The sequence below is a fragment of the Balaenoptera borealis genome, assembly GCF_965194805.1.
Source record: "Balaenoptera borealis genome assembly, chromosome: 20".
NCBI lineage: Eukaryota > Metazoa > Chordata > Mammalia > Artiodactyla > Balaenopteridae > Balaenoptera > Balaenoptera borealis.
The window spans coordinates 2,643,168-2,660,666 of NC_138879.1; the positions used below are offsets into that span (position 1 = coordinate 2,643,168).

The window sequence follows — 17,499 nt, forward strand, 5'->3', positions numbered from 1 at the left end:
TTAGAAGGTTGAGCTCCCGTCCACAGGAGGGCTGGAGCCCCCTAAGCCCAGGGACACAGAGGTAAAGCTGTGGTTTCAGGAGATGCATCTGCCTGCTTGAAATAAAAATGACTGCACGTTTTAAAATGAGCTTTGCAGCTTTCCTTCTCTAAATTTTATGTAATTCCAAAGAAATCTGGCATCCTGGTTGGAGTCTCAGTGGTGGGTGAGATCCAGTGGTTTGGGGGAATTTTCTGTGTCCACTTCCATGTGGCTGTTGTTAAGCCAGCTCTCTCTGTTCTCCCTTCGCTCTGCCCTGCTCCGTGAGCTGCCTTACATCTGATCATTGTGACTTAGTAACATTTAATGACACTTCTCCGCCACTTTTAGTGCCAGCTACCCGTGGAACTGAAGCCTAGATGCAAGTATGAAGGCAAGGGCAGCCAGGGCCTTCAGGTTGCCAGTTACTTGGCTGGAAATCCCACTCACATTGGGAAACAGATTTTTAAAATATATTTGGCGCCAGGAGCAAAGCCATCCTTTTGTAAAGCTGTGTCAATAATCGTAAACCCTCATAATCATGTCCCCGGACCCTTGGCCAGGCTGACAAACATTTAGGTGTCAGGAGAGCCTCCGGATTCCACCCCTCTGGTTTCTCTTGCTGTTTGGGTTGGCGCTGGAGCGCGATCTTCTGTTTTATGTAATAAGGCACATGAGAGAAGCCCTTTGTGCTTAGCTTCTCTGAGCGGCGCTGAGCAAGAGGTCTTGTGTACCCCATCATTTTCAGTACGGTCAGAGCTGGTGAACATTTCTGTGGCTTGGTAAATGTTTTCTAACTACTGGCAAGGTTTTTTTTCTTTTTTTCCCTAGTGCCGTTGGGGAAAAGCTTTGGTTTAAGATGAATTTTGCAAATACATGTGTGTAGTGGGACTAGTATATTTTTGGAGAAAAAAGGCATGGGTGTGACACAGGCTGATGTAATATGGTACCCCATATGCTCCATCAGGCCAAGGAGGTTTTTACCCTTTGCAGATTGTGCCAATAAGAGGGCACAGCTGGTTGAGATCTGCAGACGTATACAGAATTCTCTCCTTCTGAAGGCTTGTTACTAGCATGTGACATAACATAGAGCTTATTTTCTGACGTATTTTTCATTTTTGCTTTTGAATGTCAAGCAAAAAGGCCACTTATCATAGTTGGTCACTTAGTTTTATCATTCATTTTGCTGCCTCTCCTTAATTTTTTTTTAACACAGTGTTAAATGTTAACAGTCAGGTGTTGGCAGCCTTGCCAAGGGAAACAGATTGCTTTGAAATAAACACAGCTGGAAACTGATCACATATTGTTTTCCTTTCTTTTAAGAAATGAAAGAGGCATTTATAGAAAAGCTGGAGAATGCTGTGCTATCCAGAATTACTTTATAGATTTATTCCTCCAAGTCTGGTTAATGATTAACGTCACACCTTGGTGTTCAAATGGACCCACTTAGACTCTCCCTTCCTGAAGTGGGAGTTTCCTTGGGAACAATAAACTTGCAGAGGTTTGGGGTGATCGCACTGCAGGAGGGGCGGAGTCTGTGCAGCTCCGTTTTGCTCGGCTGAAGTGCGGTCTTCCGAGCTGAGTAAAGAAGCCTTCTCTGGGGTTTTCTTCTGCTCGCTCTCCCAGCAGCCCTGAACCCTTATTAGAGGCACCTCTGCTGGTGTTTTACGGGGCTGTTCTTCCAGTGATGGTCAAGTAAGTGAATTATGGAATGTTGGTGCGTGCCTTTGTGATTTTTGTTTTATTTTATTTACTGTTAAAAAATGAAGGCAGGGTGTTTTCTAATGGTGATTCAACTAGGTTTTGTGTCTGCTGAAACTCTTTTTCTTGTTTTTTTGTCAGTGGAGAACCAGGGGTCTTCTTTTCCCACACCTAGAAGACTATATTATTGTTTGGGTCATTTCTTTCTTTAGTCTCTGTGCCAAAAGTTTTCTTTCTTTTGCTATTTCTTTGTATAGACGTTTTGATGATTTGTTGAGTTATAGCTTAATAGTCGATTGCTATTAATGAGCTACGAATAATTAATTCCTATGGTGTAATAATTCACTGCTATGTTAAAGTTTTTCAAAGGTGTTCCTCCATAAATAGGTATTTCTCTTGACATCCATCTTGTAAGAGCTGAGTTAGAAATGAAGAAGAGAGATGTAGGAACTTAACAGTAACGTTTGCTTTTGGCTTGCTTAAATGGCATCTGGGGAGACTTTTTCGCAGGAAAAATATATTTTAGTTTCATTTTGTTTCGTTTTATCTGGGAGAACTACAGGGTTGTATTTGTCGGGATTACCTGAATTCTCTGTCACCTGTGTTAGAATCTGCATGATGTTTAGATAAGTCAAACTTGTTCATTCTTCCTTAGAGTATCTCATTTAAAATAGCCTTCCCTATGTATTGCCTGAGGCCCATGGATGGGAATTGTTGGAATTAGGCCATTTATCTATTTGGATTCTCACAATCAGATCCAGCATAGTACAGCTCTGTGTATTGTCAATAACTAACTCAGTGATATGTGCTCAATGGCCATATGAGCTCCAGGAATAGGAAGGTAAATGGTGAGTTTTGAATTTTTGTAAAACGCACAGGTAAGTCCAAATGAGGAGAGAACTGAGAAGACCTGTTACAATGAAGGTGGTTCTTTTTTTTTGAATTTTATTTTATTTTTTTATACAGCAGGTTCTTATTAGTTATCTATTTTATACACATCAGTGTATCCATGTCAATCTCAATCTCCCAATTCATCCCACCCGCCCACCACTTTCCCCCCTTGGTGTCCATATGTTTGTTCTCTACATCTGTGTCTCTATTTCTGCCCTGCAAACTGGTTCATCTGTACCATTTTTCTAGATTCCACATATATGCATTAATATACAATATTTGTTTTTCTTTCTGACTTACTTCACTCAGTGAAGGTGGGTCTGAAAGGCTTTCTCTGTGTTGATTACTGCCAAGCATGTTGCTTCCTGGCTTTATGCAACTTGGCAGAATTGATCTAGATTTTTGGATTTTGAAGGCATAGAAAGAAAGATCGCAATTATACATTACATTGGACTATGATAATATACCAATTCTGTTCCTGAGTTTCTAAATATTTATTTATTTATTTTGGCTGTGCCGGGTCTTAGTTGCGGCACACGGGATCTTCGTTGCGGCATGAGGACTCTTGGTTGCGGCATGCATGCGGGATCTAGTTCCCTGACCAGGGATCGAACCCGGGCCCCCTGCATTGGGAGCATGGAGCTTTACCCACTGGACCACCAGGGAAGTCCCTGTTCCTGAGTTTCTTAAATGACTCATTTTCTTTTATGAGACTGTGCAGCTTGTTTTTTAAAAATGATTATAATTATTATTATTTCATTGCTCTTTCATATGTGTTATCCCATGGTTCTCACATCAGTCCGATAAGGTAGGTATTGAAGTTACTACACCGTTTTATAGTTGAGGATATCCAAAGTCAGATGAAAAGTGACCCTGCAGGTCTCTTGGTGAGTGAAGGAACTGGATGTAATCTGGTTTTTAAAAACTCATAACCCCGTACTCCCCTACCTCATTCTCTCTGGTCACCTCTAAACTTCACCCATTGTGGCACAGAGGAAAGAGTTCCCACCTGAGTGTTTGGAGACCTGGATTCTGATTCTGACTGGGTCATTGCTGGCTCTCTGGTGGTGAGCAGTCACTGAAGTCTCTGGATGTCATTTTCCTGCAAGAGGCTACAGAATTTGATTTCTGCAGTTTCTATGCAGCTTCAGAATCTCTATTCAGAGCCTTAAGCAGGGTTTGTGTCAGCTCTGTAGTGCTCCCTGCAACGTAGAGAAGAGGTGAGAAAGAATGTTCCCGAGCCTTTCCAAGACTGGATTCTCTGATCGCTTCTTGAGCCGTCATTTTTCAGTCTGTTCTTTTAAACTCATCAACAGGAGTATTTGAGCCAAGCTCTCCAGTGGTTTCAGCCCGGGACTGATGGACACGCTGATTGCGTCCCCATTTGCCCCCAAAGAAGCGACAGCCTCCTCGCATGGGCCCGTCCGTTGTCATCATCCTTTTTGGAACAGGGCAGAAGTGAACAAGTATTACTCTACCCTTCGCTTAGGTGTTTTAACTTACGGCAGGCGGTTGAGAACAGGAAGGGGAGAACAGTGGGAAAGTATGTTTTAGTCTACCTCCGTGGTTAACTCTGTCAGCTAATCACAGATCAATTTAGAAAACTGTGGTATACTAAGACAAGTGTGAGTACATCTGACTGACATTATAAAGGAAAAAACCCTATAACTAACACCGTCTACCATTACCATTGTTGTGTACAAGAAAATAAAGAAGAAGTTGGAATGCCGAACTCCCAGCAGGGAGAAAAGGGCAGGTCTTCCTGGGTAAAGAGAATTGGCAGCCTTATACTGACATTTCCCCCTGGACTGGTGAAAAACCTCACCCGTGACCTCAGCCTGCACTTGGGAAGCTCTGCTCAGCCTGGTGACTGGAGCTTGTCATTCACAGCCGTCCTGGTAGGAGGTGGGGTTCTGAATGCAGAAATGAGACCTGCGTTCCCAGTTCTGCCCTTTTTTCTGCTGGTCTCTGTCCCTGCTCTCATACTGTGACTTAGACCTTAACTGTATCCTTCCATCTTTCCCAACAGGCAAGAAACGAAACCCTGGCCTTAAAATCCCGAAAGAAGCATTTGAACAACCTCAGACCAGTTCCACGTAAGTCTGGCAGGATCATCGTCTTAATCCAAATGCTTGCACTTTACAGATTTCCAGGGAATGGGAGTTCATTTTTGGACTGGTGAGCAATACCTTGACTACGGAGATAGTTGTTAGAAAGGAGAGCCTTTTAAAGGCGGAAGCCAAGTACTTACTGTTCTGAGACCTGAAAAAAATAATCAGAGTCGGTCAGTCTATATGGAATGGGTAGCTTTGAACTCATTACTAGTTGGCTAAAAATTCTACAAATGCGTTCAGCAGATGGGGTCCTATGTAAATCCAAAAAGGTCACTGGATATGGACTTTTTGCCTTTTCCATAGAGATCTGAGCAAACAAGCAAACCCCTGAGAGAGCCACTACTATAAAATTTGGTTTGAGGTGGAAAGATGGTATTTGGTGAGAACTCAGCATCCTGCCACCTAAATCCTGCCCATATAAACAGAAGGCAAACATGAGACGAAGGACCACTCCTTTGTTAGCTGAGCCTTTGGCCCAAATCCCTAAGGGAGCTCAAGTCCTGGTGAAGCAGGGCACCCTCTCCTGGAGCCTCCATCTTGTTTCTTTGTCTCTCTGTTGGGTGGGGAGGGTATTTCCTGCCTAGCTGTGGGTATGACCACCTATCAAAGCATCTGCATGGGAGGAATGGAAATTCCAAGAAAAACAATTACAGCAGAGCAAGTACAATGAGAGGCCATCCCAACGGAAACTTAAATGTTTCAGGCTTCTGCTCGTCTATAAAAAAGCACCTCCCTTGGCAGAGGTTTCTGACCTTAACCGTGATCACTCCGTATCGGACAGTGCACCCCTGGTGTTGGAATGTGCTAATAAAAATGATCATGCTCTGTAAGACTCTGGTCATTGCATCTTGTGCAGCCATGTAAGCACACTTTCCACTGAAGCACCTCTAGGGACAGAGCAGAGGGGAGGGCTGTCCTTCAGCGCCCGGGGCTGCAGAGCCAGATTCAAGCGAGAGTGCTCCTGTCACGAGGATCTGCAGGAGGAATTCTTTCCATATCTACCACCAAGATTGGGGTTTCTTTTCTTTTATTTTATTTTCGGTCCCTCTGGTTATTTTTCTTCCCTTGGACCTATGAACTATGTAATTAATAACTTTTCCTCTCTGATTGGTTTCTTCTCGTGAGCTTAGGATCAAACACGTGGCTTCCCTATACGGGACTTTAGGGGGTATACTTTTAAAACTTTATTTTGAAGTAACTGTAGAGTCACAGGAGGTGGCAAAGAAATGTACAAAGTCCCCTGTACCCTTCCCCCATCTGTGTCCCCCTCAATGTTAACATCTTACACAACCCTAGTATCATATCAAAACCAAGAAAGCGGTATTGGTGCAAACCGTAGAACATGTTCACATTTCACCAGCAATATAAGCCCTCGTGTGTGTGTGTGTGTCGCTCTGTGCAGTTGTATCACACGTGCAGCCTTGCATAATGACTAACGCAATCAAGATACCCAAGTGTATGGCAGTACAAGACCCTCTCCTTTTACTCCCCACCTCTGACCCCCACCCCTGCCGTCCCTAATCCCTGGCAACCACTGATCTGTTCTCCTTTTCCATTTCATTACTTCTTGATTGTGGTGCACATGGAATCATGCATCTCCTTTCTGAGACTGGCCTTTTCATCCAGCATCATTTCCTTGAGGTTCATTCAAGTTATCGCATGTATCCATAGTTTATTCTTTGTTGTTGCTGAATACCATTCCATGGTATGGATATACCACAGTTTGCTAAACCCTTTAGCCTTTGAAGGAGATACAAGTAGTTTCCAGTTGGGCTGTTATGAATACATCTGCTGTGAACATTCATGTATAAGTTCTTGCACAGAAATAAGTCTCTGTTTCTCCGGGATATATGTCCAGTAGTGCAACTCCTGGGTCATACGGTAAGTCCATTTTTAGCTTTCCAAGAACTGCCAAGTATTTTCCAGGGTGACTTTCCCCCTGTACATTCTTACCAAAAATGTACGAACAACCCCGTTTCTCAGCATCCCTGTCAGTGTCATCACTGTTTTTCATTTTAGCCATTCTGATAGATGTGAGATATCATCGCAGTTTTAATTTTCATTTCTCTAATGGCTGTTGATGTTGAATACTTCTGGCATTTATTTCCCATCCTTATATCTTCTTCGGTGAAATGTCTGTGCACTTCTCTGCCTATTATGTAATCAGATTTTTTTTTTTTATGTTGAGTTTTGAGAGTTCTTCATATATCCTAGATGCACAGAGTTTGTCAGGTATATGATTCAAGAACATTGTCTCCCAGTCTGTAATGGGTCTTTTCATCTATTTTTAAAAAAAAATTAATTAATTAATTAGTTCTTGGCTGCTCTGGGTCTTCGTTGCTGCGCGCAGGCTTTCTCTAGTTGCGTCGAGTGGGGGCTACTCTTCGTTGTGGTGTCCGGGCTTCTCACTGCAGTATCTTCTCTTGTTGTGTAGCACGGGCTCTAGGCAGGCGGGCTCAGTAGTTGTGGCTCGTGGGCTCTAGAGCGCAGGCTCAGTAGTTGTGGCGCACAGGCCTAGTTGCTCCACGGCACGTGGGATCTTCCTGGACCAGGGCTGGAACCCGTGTCCCCTGCATTGGCAGGCCAATTCTTAACCACTGCGCCACCAGGGAAGCCCTTGTCTTTCTATTTTGATGAAGTCCAATCTATCAGTTTTTCCTCTTATGTGTTATGTTTTCGGTGACAAGTTTAAGAACCCTTTGCCTAGTCCTGGGTCCTACAGATTTTCCCCTATGTTTTTTCTAGAAGTGTTTTAGTTTTACATTTTAGATTTAAGGCTATGTTACATTTCAAGTTTAATTTTTGTACAAGATGTGAGGTTTAGGTTGGGCTTTATTTTTTTTTGCCAATGGATTTCTGGTTGCTCCAACACCATCTGCTGAAAAGGCTATCCCTCCTCCGCTGAATTGCTTTTGCGCCTTTGTCAGATATTAATTGGGCGTATTTGTGTGGACCTATTTCTGGGTTCTCTATTCTGCTCCATTGGTCTCTGAGTCTGTTGCTCTGCCAGTCTGTCATACTGTCTTGATTCCTGCAGCTATATAGTAAGCCTTAACATTGGGAAAAGTGATTCCTCACACTTTGCTTTTCTTTTCAAAACGATTTTGGTTACTCTAGGGCTCTTCTCTTTTCATATTAGTTTTAGAATAGCTTGTCTATGTCTACAAATAAGCTTGCTGAGATTTTTGGTAGGAATTGTGTTTCACCTACAGATCAGTTGAGCGAGCACTGACATCTTCACTGCACTCAGTCTTCCAGTACATTAATGTGGTAGATTTCTCCAAGCATTTAGATTTTCTTTGATTTCGTCCAACAGTATTTTATAGTTTTCATCATACAGATTCTCTCCATCAGGTTTTGTTAGGATTTATACCTAAGTGATTCCTTTTTTTGAAGCAATAAAAATTGTATTCCACTTTTGATTTTGATTTGCATTTGTTTATTGTCAGTATTTAGAAATGCAATTGGTTTTTGAGTTGACTGCATACCCTGTGACCTTGCTAAACTCAATTATTAGTTCTAGGAGCTTTTTTAGTAGATTACTTAGAGTTTTCTGTGTAGACAGCCATACCTTCTGCAAAAAAGATAGTTTTATTTCTTCCCTTCCTGTTTTTTTTTTTTTTAAACCTTTATTTTCTTACCTTATTTTAGTGGCAAGGATATTCAGTACTATGTTAAATAAGATTGGTGAGAGCAGGCTACCTTGCTTTGACTCCCATCTTAGAGGGAAAGAATTCAATCTTTCACCATTAAGCATGATGTTAAGTCCTCATAGATGTTGTTTATGAGGTTGAAAAAATTCCTCTCTGGTCGAAGTGTACTCAACATTTTTATCATGAGTGTGTGTTTGTGCATCAATTGATGTCATCTTGGAGTTTTCTTCTTTGTCCCGTTGATATGGATTACACTGATGGATTTTTAAAATATCGAACTAGCCTCGCATACCCCAAATAAATCCCACGTGGTTGTGGTATACTACTTTTTTTATACATTGTTGGATTTAATCTCCTAAAATGTGAATATTTTTGTGAAGATTTTTGTGTCTTAAATTCATGAGAGATGTTGACCTGTAGAGTGTGTGTGTGTGTGTGTGTGTGTGTGTGTGTGTGTCTGTGTGTCTGTGTGTCTGAGCTGTTATGTTCTGGTTTTGGTATTTAAGGTAACACTGACCTTACAAAATGAGTTGGTAAGAGTACCTTCTGTTTTCTTGTAGACATTGTATAAGATAGGCGGTAATTCTTAAAAAAATGTTTTTGAGCTATAACTGACATATAGCATAATATTAGTTTCAGGTGTACAAAATAATGATTCGATATATGCAATTCTTTTTTTTTTTAATGTTTGCTAATATTCCCCAGGGAAACAAAGTGGGCTTATATATTCCTTTTTCTGGAGCTTTTAAATTACCATTTCATTTTCTTTAATAGTTATAGGGCAACTCAGATAATCTATTTCATTGTGGCTAAGTTTTGGTAGTTTGCAGTTTTCAAGGAATTTCTTCTAAGTTGTTGAATTTATGAAGGTAAAGTTGCTCATAGTATTTCCTGATTATTCTTTTAATGACTGCAGGATATATTGAGATATCCCCCTCTTTTTTTGCTGATATTGATAATTTGTGTCTTCTCTCTTTTTATCTGTGTTGGTCTTGCTAGAGGTTTATCAATTTTTATTGAATTTTTAAAAGAGCCAACTTTGTTTTCTTTCTTTTCCTGCTTTCAATTTTATTGATTTCTGCTTTTTTTCTTTGACTTTTCAAATTGACAATTTTATTGAGATAATTGTACAGTCAAATTCAGTTGTAAGAAACAATATAGAGAAACTTTATATTCTCTGCCCAATGGTAACATTTTGTAAAACTATAGTATTATAAGCTCAATTGATATTGACAGTGATACAACGTACCCATCTTATTCAGGTTTTCCAGTTTTACTTATATTCACTAGTATGTGTGATCTTAAATTTCTGTACCATTTTTGTCACCTGTGTAGGTTCATACATTCACCACTACAGTCAAGAAACTAAATGGTTCTGAAACCAACAGATCCCTCATGTTGCCCTTTTATAATCACGACTGCCTTCCCTCCTCACCTCTCCCAATACTGTTTCTGACCCCTGGCAACCACTAATCTGTTGTCTATTAATTTTTCTCATTTAAAAAATATTATATAAGTGGGATTAGTGTGTAACCTTTTGGGATTGGCTTTCATCACTCAAGCATAATTTCCTGAAGATTGATCCATGTTGTATACATACTTTGCTCCTTTTAATCGCTGAGTAGTATATCTTGCTGAGTTATGCATGTGCATCTGTAAGTGTGCATGCAGACAGCAGAGTTTAACCATTCACCTATTGAAGACATATGGGCTGATTCTAGTTTTTGGCTGTTATAAGTAAGGCTATGAACAATCATGTACAGGTTTTTGTGTGAACATAAACATTTATTTCTCTGGGAGGAAAATACCCATTAGTGGAATTGCTGGTGGCAGTGCGTGTTTAGTTTTTAAGGGATTGCCCAACTGTTTTCCAGAGTGGCTATATTATTTTGCATTTTCACCAGCAATGTATAAGTGATTCAGTTTCTCCACATCCTGTCCAAGATTTGGTGACGCCACTATTTTTTGTTGTAGCCATTTGAATGGTGTATTGATATTGATTTCTGCTCTTTATCATTTCCTTTGGGATATATTCTCATATGCACTTTCCAGCTGTCTTTTATTCCTTCCCTTTAAAATTTGCTAGTCTTCACCTTATAATTTATATTAATTTTCTGTTTTTTTTAATGAATTTTTGAAAACCACCATAAATCCTTGCTTGATATAAAAAAGTGAATAAAAATTTATGCAAAGGTAAAAGTAGTTTCTTTGTTGTCTTTCCCTCATGTGGTAGAATAAGCCTTGAACGTACTTTTCTGTTTCATCCTGTAAAGCCAAGGTCCCTTCATGACTGTAGACTATCCCACGTTAGCTCATGGACAGGATTATTGCTGTTGTTATTATTATTATTATTTTAATACTGAGGCTGAAATATGTACTCCTAAAGAAGAAGCTTCCTCATTTTGAGTTTTTCTTGGCAATTTTGTGAGATTGGCTTGGTGACTCTTGCCATTTATATATACCCTGCTGCCTTCTGCTGGACTACACACAAATAAATAGACTGGGACAGAGCCCCATTCTTTTTAGGGCCGTGTGTGTGGTCTCTTCACTTGAGTTTTTTCTTCGAGTCACTGATGCCAATGTGTCTTTGACTCAGGTTTCTGGGCTGTTCCCTCACTTGATTGGCAGCAACTAATTCTAAATCGATTCCATGCTAGTCAGTATTCTTTCACTTAATCCTCACAAGAAACTCAGAGGCAGTTGTTATTCCTCTCACTTCGTAAGTGAGAAGACAGACCCGTACATGGGTCAGGGGCCCTGCTCAAAGCAGTTGAGCTCCAAGAGCCCAGGTTCTGGTGCTGGAATGCCTGGGTTCACATCTGAGGTCTGAACTTCCCCAGTTGGATATCTTAGGCAAGTTACCTAACCCTTCTAAGCCTTAGTTTCCCCTTGTGAAAAACGGGAACAAACATTGATGGGGTTGCTATGGGGATTAGATGTCACAGTCCACATTAAGTGTCAAGTTTAGTGCATTTTCCAATGTAATTTCTCAATGAATGTCGCTCTAAGTGTTGTTGTTATTATCATTATTATTTCACTTAATAAGTGGAAGAGGTGGCATACAAACTGAGGGTTCTCTGACCCTCAAGCATGTGCTCTTAGCCACATGTTAGACTGCTCGTGACTACAGCCAAACAGCCCATGGCTATCCATGAGAGGCAGGACCTTTTACTTCTGCAGCTGAGAAGACTTCGTGGCGTCGCTCTGTGTTCCAGTGTCACCATCTCTTTGATGACCTCTCTTAAATTATTTAGTCTGTTTCAATGTCAATTCTTCACATTAAAATAGAGCTAACACCTCTAAGAGTTGTGAAAATTAAAGAAGATATTTGATGTAAAAGGTCTCGCATGGTCTCTGGCCCAAGTAGATGCTTAATAAATATTATCATTAGGTAATAAGTACATATTGTTATTAATAAACATTATTATAGGTGAATAATAATTATAATAGTAACCAGTAAACTCATTGCTCATGTAGAATTATAAATAAATAATTATTTTAATACACCAAAGCTGGTTGTTTATATAAAAAAGTAATAGCAGATGACCTTTGGAATACCTTTGGCCTTCCAGGGTTAGGAGTTTCGTAATAAGTTTGGTTCTTTCCCCAGAACACTGAAATTGTGAATAAGCAACAGAGAACGTCCACCCACAGTTTAAACCTCCTGCACAGACTTGGTGCCCCAGGCAAACGGATATGCCCAGCCCTGGACAGGATACAGTGTCAACTAACCCAATACAAGCTGTCTGTCTCAGTCCATCATTTGATGCTTTTGGCAGACTCGCTGAGCCCGCAGGCCTCATGGCGGGTGGGTGGTCATTTTCATTAGAGGGGGCCTGGGTGTGGGGGAGGTTTTCTCTGATTCAGTCAGACTTGCATTGAATCATAGCTTCACCACTTGGGAGCAAGTTAGCTCAAGTCGACGCCAAACAGGTTTTCATCTGGAATATGGGAACAATGACACTTATAGGTAGGGGTGTGTGTGTGTGTGTGTGTGTGTGTGTGTGTGTGTGTGTGTTTTAATGACAGGAGAAGAAGGTAAAGCACTTAGCCCAGTTTTCAGCCTCTACCCCCTTCTCCTTAGGTCAAGGCCGAGACTTGGGGGACATCAGTTTTATTTTCAGCTCTGTTGAGGACTGTCTGTTCAGCATATCACTGAATTTTTCTGGGTTTCGTTTTTCTCTTTCTGGAAAATGGCATGAAACCCTCTTGTTAGGTAAAGTTGTCATGCAAGGTTAGAATAAAGCTGGAGTCAGCAAACTTTTTGTGCAAAAGACCAGATAGTAAATATCTGGGGCTACCCAGGCCACCATGGCCTCTGCCGAAGATGCTTTGTTGTTTGTTTTTTTCCAACCCTTTAAATGTGTAGAATTCACCCACAGCTGGGTCATGGACTGTAATTTGCAGAGCCCTGGTATGAATACTGGAATGTCAGACCTGGAGGAGGTCTCACCCAGCACTTGCGCTGGACGGCAAGCACGTGGACGTAGCCCCGAATAACTAGTGACCTTTTCTATTACTTCATTCTTTTTAAAAGGAAGGGTCCGAACAATTGCAAAGGATTTTTTACTGTTTAGATCAGTCACATGTTTCAAATAATATTTGTCTTTATTTCAAAGTTCCATTTCAATTACTACAAACAAACTGTGACAACTAAAGAAAAAGAGCTTTGGAGGTTTTAAGAGTGAGAAATCAGGTTTTCAGAAATTTAATTCCTCTGGAAAGTGTTTCTGAAGAAAAATCCCCTGCTCAGAAACACAAGATATATGAAAACATCACTGCCGTGTGTGTGTGTGTGTGTGTGTGTGTGTTTTCCTCTTTATTCCTCCCTCTCAGTCCTGGTTTTAAGTTACTATAGGGCTTCCCTGGTGGCGCAGTGGTTGGGAGTCTGCCTGCCAATGCAGGGGACACGGGTTCGAGCCCTGGTCTGGGAAGATCCCACATGCCACGGAGCAACTAGGCCCGTAAGCCACAGTTGCTGAGCCTGCGCTTCTGGAGCCTGTGCTCCGCAGCGAGAGAGGCCGCAATAATGAGAGGCCTGTGCACCATGATGAAGAGTGGCCCCCACTTGCCGCAGCTGGAGAGAGCCCTCACGCAGAAACAAAGACCCAACACAGCCATAAATAAATAAATAAATAAAATTAAAAAAAAAAAAAGTTACTATAGAAAAACTTTACTTTAGGTTTTCTATACGTTTCAAAGAGATTTTTAAGGTGAGGGAAGGCTTGCCATTAAAACCTTAGATTCATGTGTGTATCTGTGTTTATGTTCCTACATTTTCCTTATTGTTTTATTTAGTCAGTTTCAGCAGGAGGGGAAGAATTATAATACATTAGGGATGGGGAAAATTGTCGTTGGCCAAGGATTTTTTTCTCTCTTCCTTTCTTCTTCCCTTGTATTTTTCTGTATAATTCTGACCTGGAACGTCCCCTTGGGGACACCTGCATTTCCACCCTTTTTGGTCGCCCTTTGTTCAGGCAACACCGGGATTCTTTTGTCTTTAGCCTCCTATTGCTTTATTCGTTTGATCATATTAACAAGTTTGTTATGTTGTGTTTGTTATGTGTGTTCTGTTTGTTGTATGTTATGTTTTCTGTGTTTCTTGGCATTTACTACTTTTGTCAGGATGCTTTTGGTGTATTTATTTGAAGAAAGGGCTTCTCTAGGCTCATAGTCAGGTGCACAGCCAAAGCCAAATATCTTTCTCGTACGTGGACTGTTATCAGCCAAGGTAGCAATGAAGTAGGGGAAATAAATACACATGCGAAGACTGTGTTTTCTCTAATTGAGACACAAAAGCAGCAAACCTCAGCTGCTGAGATGACCCCTGGATAGTGAGTACACTATGTATAGAAGAAATACCACAACTGGGTATGCCAGCCTAGTAGAACAGAAAGGATTCTGACCTGAAAATCAGGAGGCCTGGGTTAGTCGTGACCTTGGGCAAGTCACTTTACCTGTCTGGACCTTTGTTCCATCTTAAAGGCAGGATTAGATAGATTTGGAATTCCTGTGATCTATGAATTTTGTGAGTTAACAGAACCATATTATTGTTTCTTTTTGTTAAAACAGTTGTGGAAAAAGTGGTGGGATAATTGGGCACATGGATGCTCTCGGATGAAAGAAGAGTCTAGTACTTTTACTTCCTTATAAGAATATAATTACTTATACAGGGGCTTACTAGTGTAATTATCCACATAACTATATATATACGGCTCATATTTATTGAATATTTACTGTATGCCAGGCATTCTGCTAAGCATGTTACTTAGAATATCTCATTTAATACCCACTCCTACTCCATGAGGTAGTGTACTAATATATTTGTATTAAAGAAGAAACGGGGGCTTCCCTGGTGGCACAGTGGTTAAGAATCCGCCTGCCAGTGCAGGGGACATGGGTTCGAGCCCTGGTCTGGGAAGATCCCACGTGCCGCGGAGCAACTAAGCCCGTGTGCCACAACTACTGAGCCTGCGCTCTAGAGCCCGCGAGCCACAACTGCTGAGCCCGCAAGCCACAACTACTGAAGCCCGTGCGCCTAGAGCCCGTGCTCTGCAACAAAGAGAAGCCACCGCAATGAGAAGCCCGCGCACCGCGAGGGAGAGTAGTCCCCGCTCACGGCAACTAGAGAAAGCCCGCACACAGCAACAAAGACCCAACGCAGCCAAAAATAAATAAATTTAAATAAATTTAAAAAAAAAGGAAGAAATGGAAGTTCAGAGATTAAGTGATTTAAATGCAAATGTATTTTATTCCAAATCCCACACTATTAACCCCTTTATGCTGCTTTATTTTACTCATGAGCTTTCACCTTATTCCTAAGATCTCTCCAGTCGCATCTGATTTGGGAAGGTCATATTTGACTAAATGTCTCATGTTTTTTTCCTCCCCTTCTCTTTCTTAGGCCACCTCGAGATTTAGACTCCAAAGCTTGCATTTCTATTGGAAATCAGGTGAGAAAAATTATGTCTGCCAGTTAATATCGTGACCATTTTACATGGATGCTTTCCAACTGGCCAACGAAAAAAATGCATTTTCTGTAACAGGCTGTCAGGGGCGGTGGGTCAATAAAGTTTGAATGTAAACGCAAGTGGTCTGTGGAGCTCTTGCTGTTTTGAATGTCGAACTGAAATCGGGCTGTTGTGGTCCTGAGGGAAGGTACTTGAGGCAAGTAGATGGTTCTCTTTGGGGTAGATTCGTCGAAGTCCAGGCCTAGATCTAGCCGCCATCCGTCAGCAAGCGAGGGGCAGGGCTAAAGAACCACGGTGCAGAGTCAGCCTTCACCGAGCACCATGGAGGCTGAGTCGGAGCTGGATCTCTGTAGTGCCCGTGACGAACAGGTGCAGTAGGGTCTACCCATTTCCCATGCACTTCTCGCTTTCAGTGGCTGCTTGGAAAAGCTTCTAGACCAGAAGGTTCTGGACTAGAAAGAACCCTTAGAATGCTGGGAGAAACCAGAGAGAGGACAAGGTAGCCTGTGTCCAGTTTATTTCCCCTTTTCCTATTGTATTCTTGCTTTTCTCTCCTGCAGAACTTTGAGGTGAAGGCGGATGACCTGGAGCCTATAGTGGAGCTGGGCCGGGGGGCGTACGGGGTGGTGGAGAAGATGCGGCATGTGCCCAGCGGGCAGATCATGGCGGTGAAGGTAGAGTTCCCCTTCCGCAAACATTTTCCATCCCTGACTTACGAGTTTGTCCATCTCAACTGCAAACCAGCTCTTTTCATATAAGCAAAACAATCCTCCGTGGGGTGAAACAGAAAAGCTTATTCGTAGGGAACAGTATTTCCCTCCAAATATGTGAAAAGTGCTTCCTTGGCATGAGCTGCGTCAACCAGGTTTTTTAACCGATAAACCCGACCCGTCCTTTCAATTTCCTGTGCAGCCACCGCATCATCATCACACGCCAAAGAATCGATAACAGCTCTTCAACATCATCTAATAGTCGTTGCTGTTTTTTCTCCTGCTGGTTTTTCAAATCAGAATCCAAACAAGAGCTCACGTATGTCACTTGGGTTTTGTGTCTCACAAGTGTCTTTTTAACCCTTATTCTGTTGCTTTTAAAGCATTGTCCCTGAAAATCAGGAAACCCGAATTAAGGGAGGAAATTGTCTCCGTTTGTGGGAAAAAGGAGGGTAAAATCATCTTGAGCAAATTTGCATAGCTTTTGAGCTATAAAAAGAAATTTAGAATCATTGCAAATTTCTTGAGTAGATGTTGGAAGGACCTTGGAGAATGACCCATGTATTAATTCTAGATGAACTGTTAGGAATGTGGGTGGCCAGATGACTGGGATGCCTCTTTTTGTGGAGAATGGAGATATCTTTCCCTTACCTTGTAGATTTCTCAGTTTCTTCTTCTGCAGGCTCTTTGCTACATAGGCAAAAAATGTGAAAGCCTCGTGATATTATATCGTCTTGTCATTTAATGACATAAGCGTGTTTCTATAAGGCTACATTTGCTGGTGTGACAGGTTTCTCTTCTCTCAGAAGCCCTGGGGTGGGAATGGACAGTTTCTCCATTTCGCTTTGATTCCTCCTCTTTCCTTTCCTGAATCAGCTCTCTTACAGTTGCTGTTTAGTCCAAATATTCTTACTTGTTCACAAAGAGGGGCTTTTGGCTTTTTTTATAGGACCCCGAATCAGCCCCAAATCAATTAATACTCTGACCTCTTTGCACTAAACCCACATAATAAATCAGACTGTTTTTGTAACTTGGAGATGCATTCCCAAACATTTGCACACTCTCCAAAATATATTATCAGTTTGCTCCTTACTGGGGATTATTCGGGAAATCAAATGAATAACAGTCTTCCTTACTTTTCATTCGTTACAAATAGCTAATCCTTTAGGGTAGATATTTGAAGGGTTGTTTCTGGAAGTTGTGCCGTGGATTTTGGTACTATTCTCAGGATGCGATGCTTCAAGGTCCCTGCCTTATTACCAGACTCATCCTCGGAGCAGTAACCATACATTTTTCATGCATTCCCATTCAGCGGATCCGGGCCACAGTAAATAGCCAGGAGCAGAAAAGGTTACTGATGGATTTGGATATTTCCATGAGGACCGTGGACTGTCCTTTTACGGTCACCTTTTATGGCGCACTCTTCCGTGAGGTAGGTGAT

The 17,499-nt window shown here is 41.5% G+C and overlaps 1 protein-coding gene across 5 annotated transcripts in view; it reads left to right on the forward strand.

The window, feature by feature from the left end:
* MAP2K6 (mitogen-activated protein kinase kinase 6) overlaps positions 1-17,499 on the forward strand; it is a 134,904-nt gene that overhangs the window by 84,369 nt on the left and 33,036 nt on the right. The window contains exons 1-5 of one of the 5 annotated variants that reach the window (XM_082370488.1): positions 1,547-1,713; positions 4,640-4,706; positions 15,282-15,330; positions 15,909-16,022; positions 17,371-17,490. In XM_082370488.1, the coding sequence (XP_082226614.1) occupies positions 15,984-16,022; positions 17,371-17,490 (159 nt within the window). In that variant the 5' untranslated portion in view covers positions 1,547-1,713; positions 4,640-4,706; positions 15,282-15,330; positions 15,909-15,983. Of the gene's footprint in view, positions 1-1,546; positions 1,714-3,137; positions 3,498-4,314; positions 4,516-4,639; positions 4,707-15,281; positions 15,331-15,908; positions 16,023-17,370; positions 17,491-17,499 lie in introns of those variants that run through there. The other 4 variants (XM_082370489.1, XM_082370485.1, XM_082370487.1 and 1 more) reach the window with 4 other exon arrangements.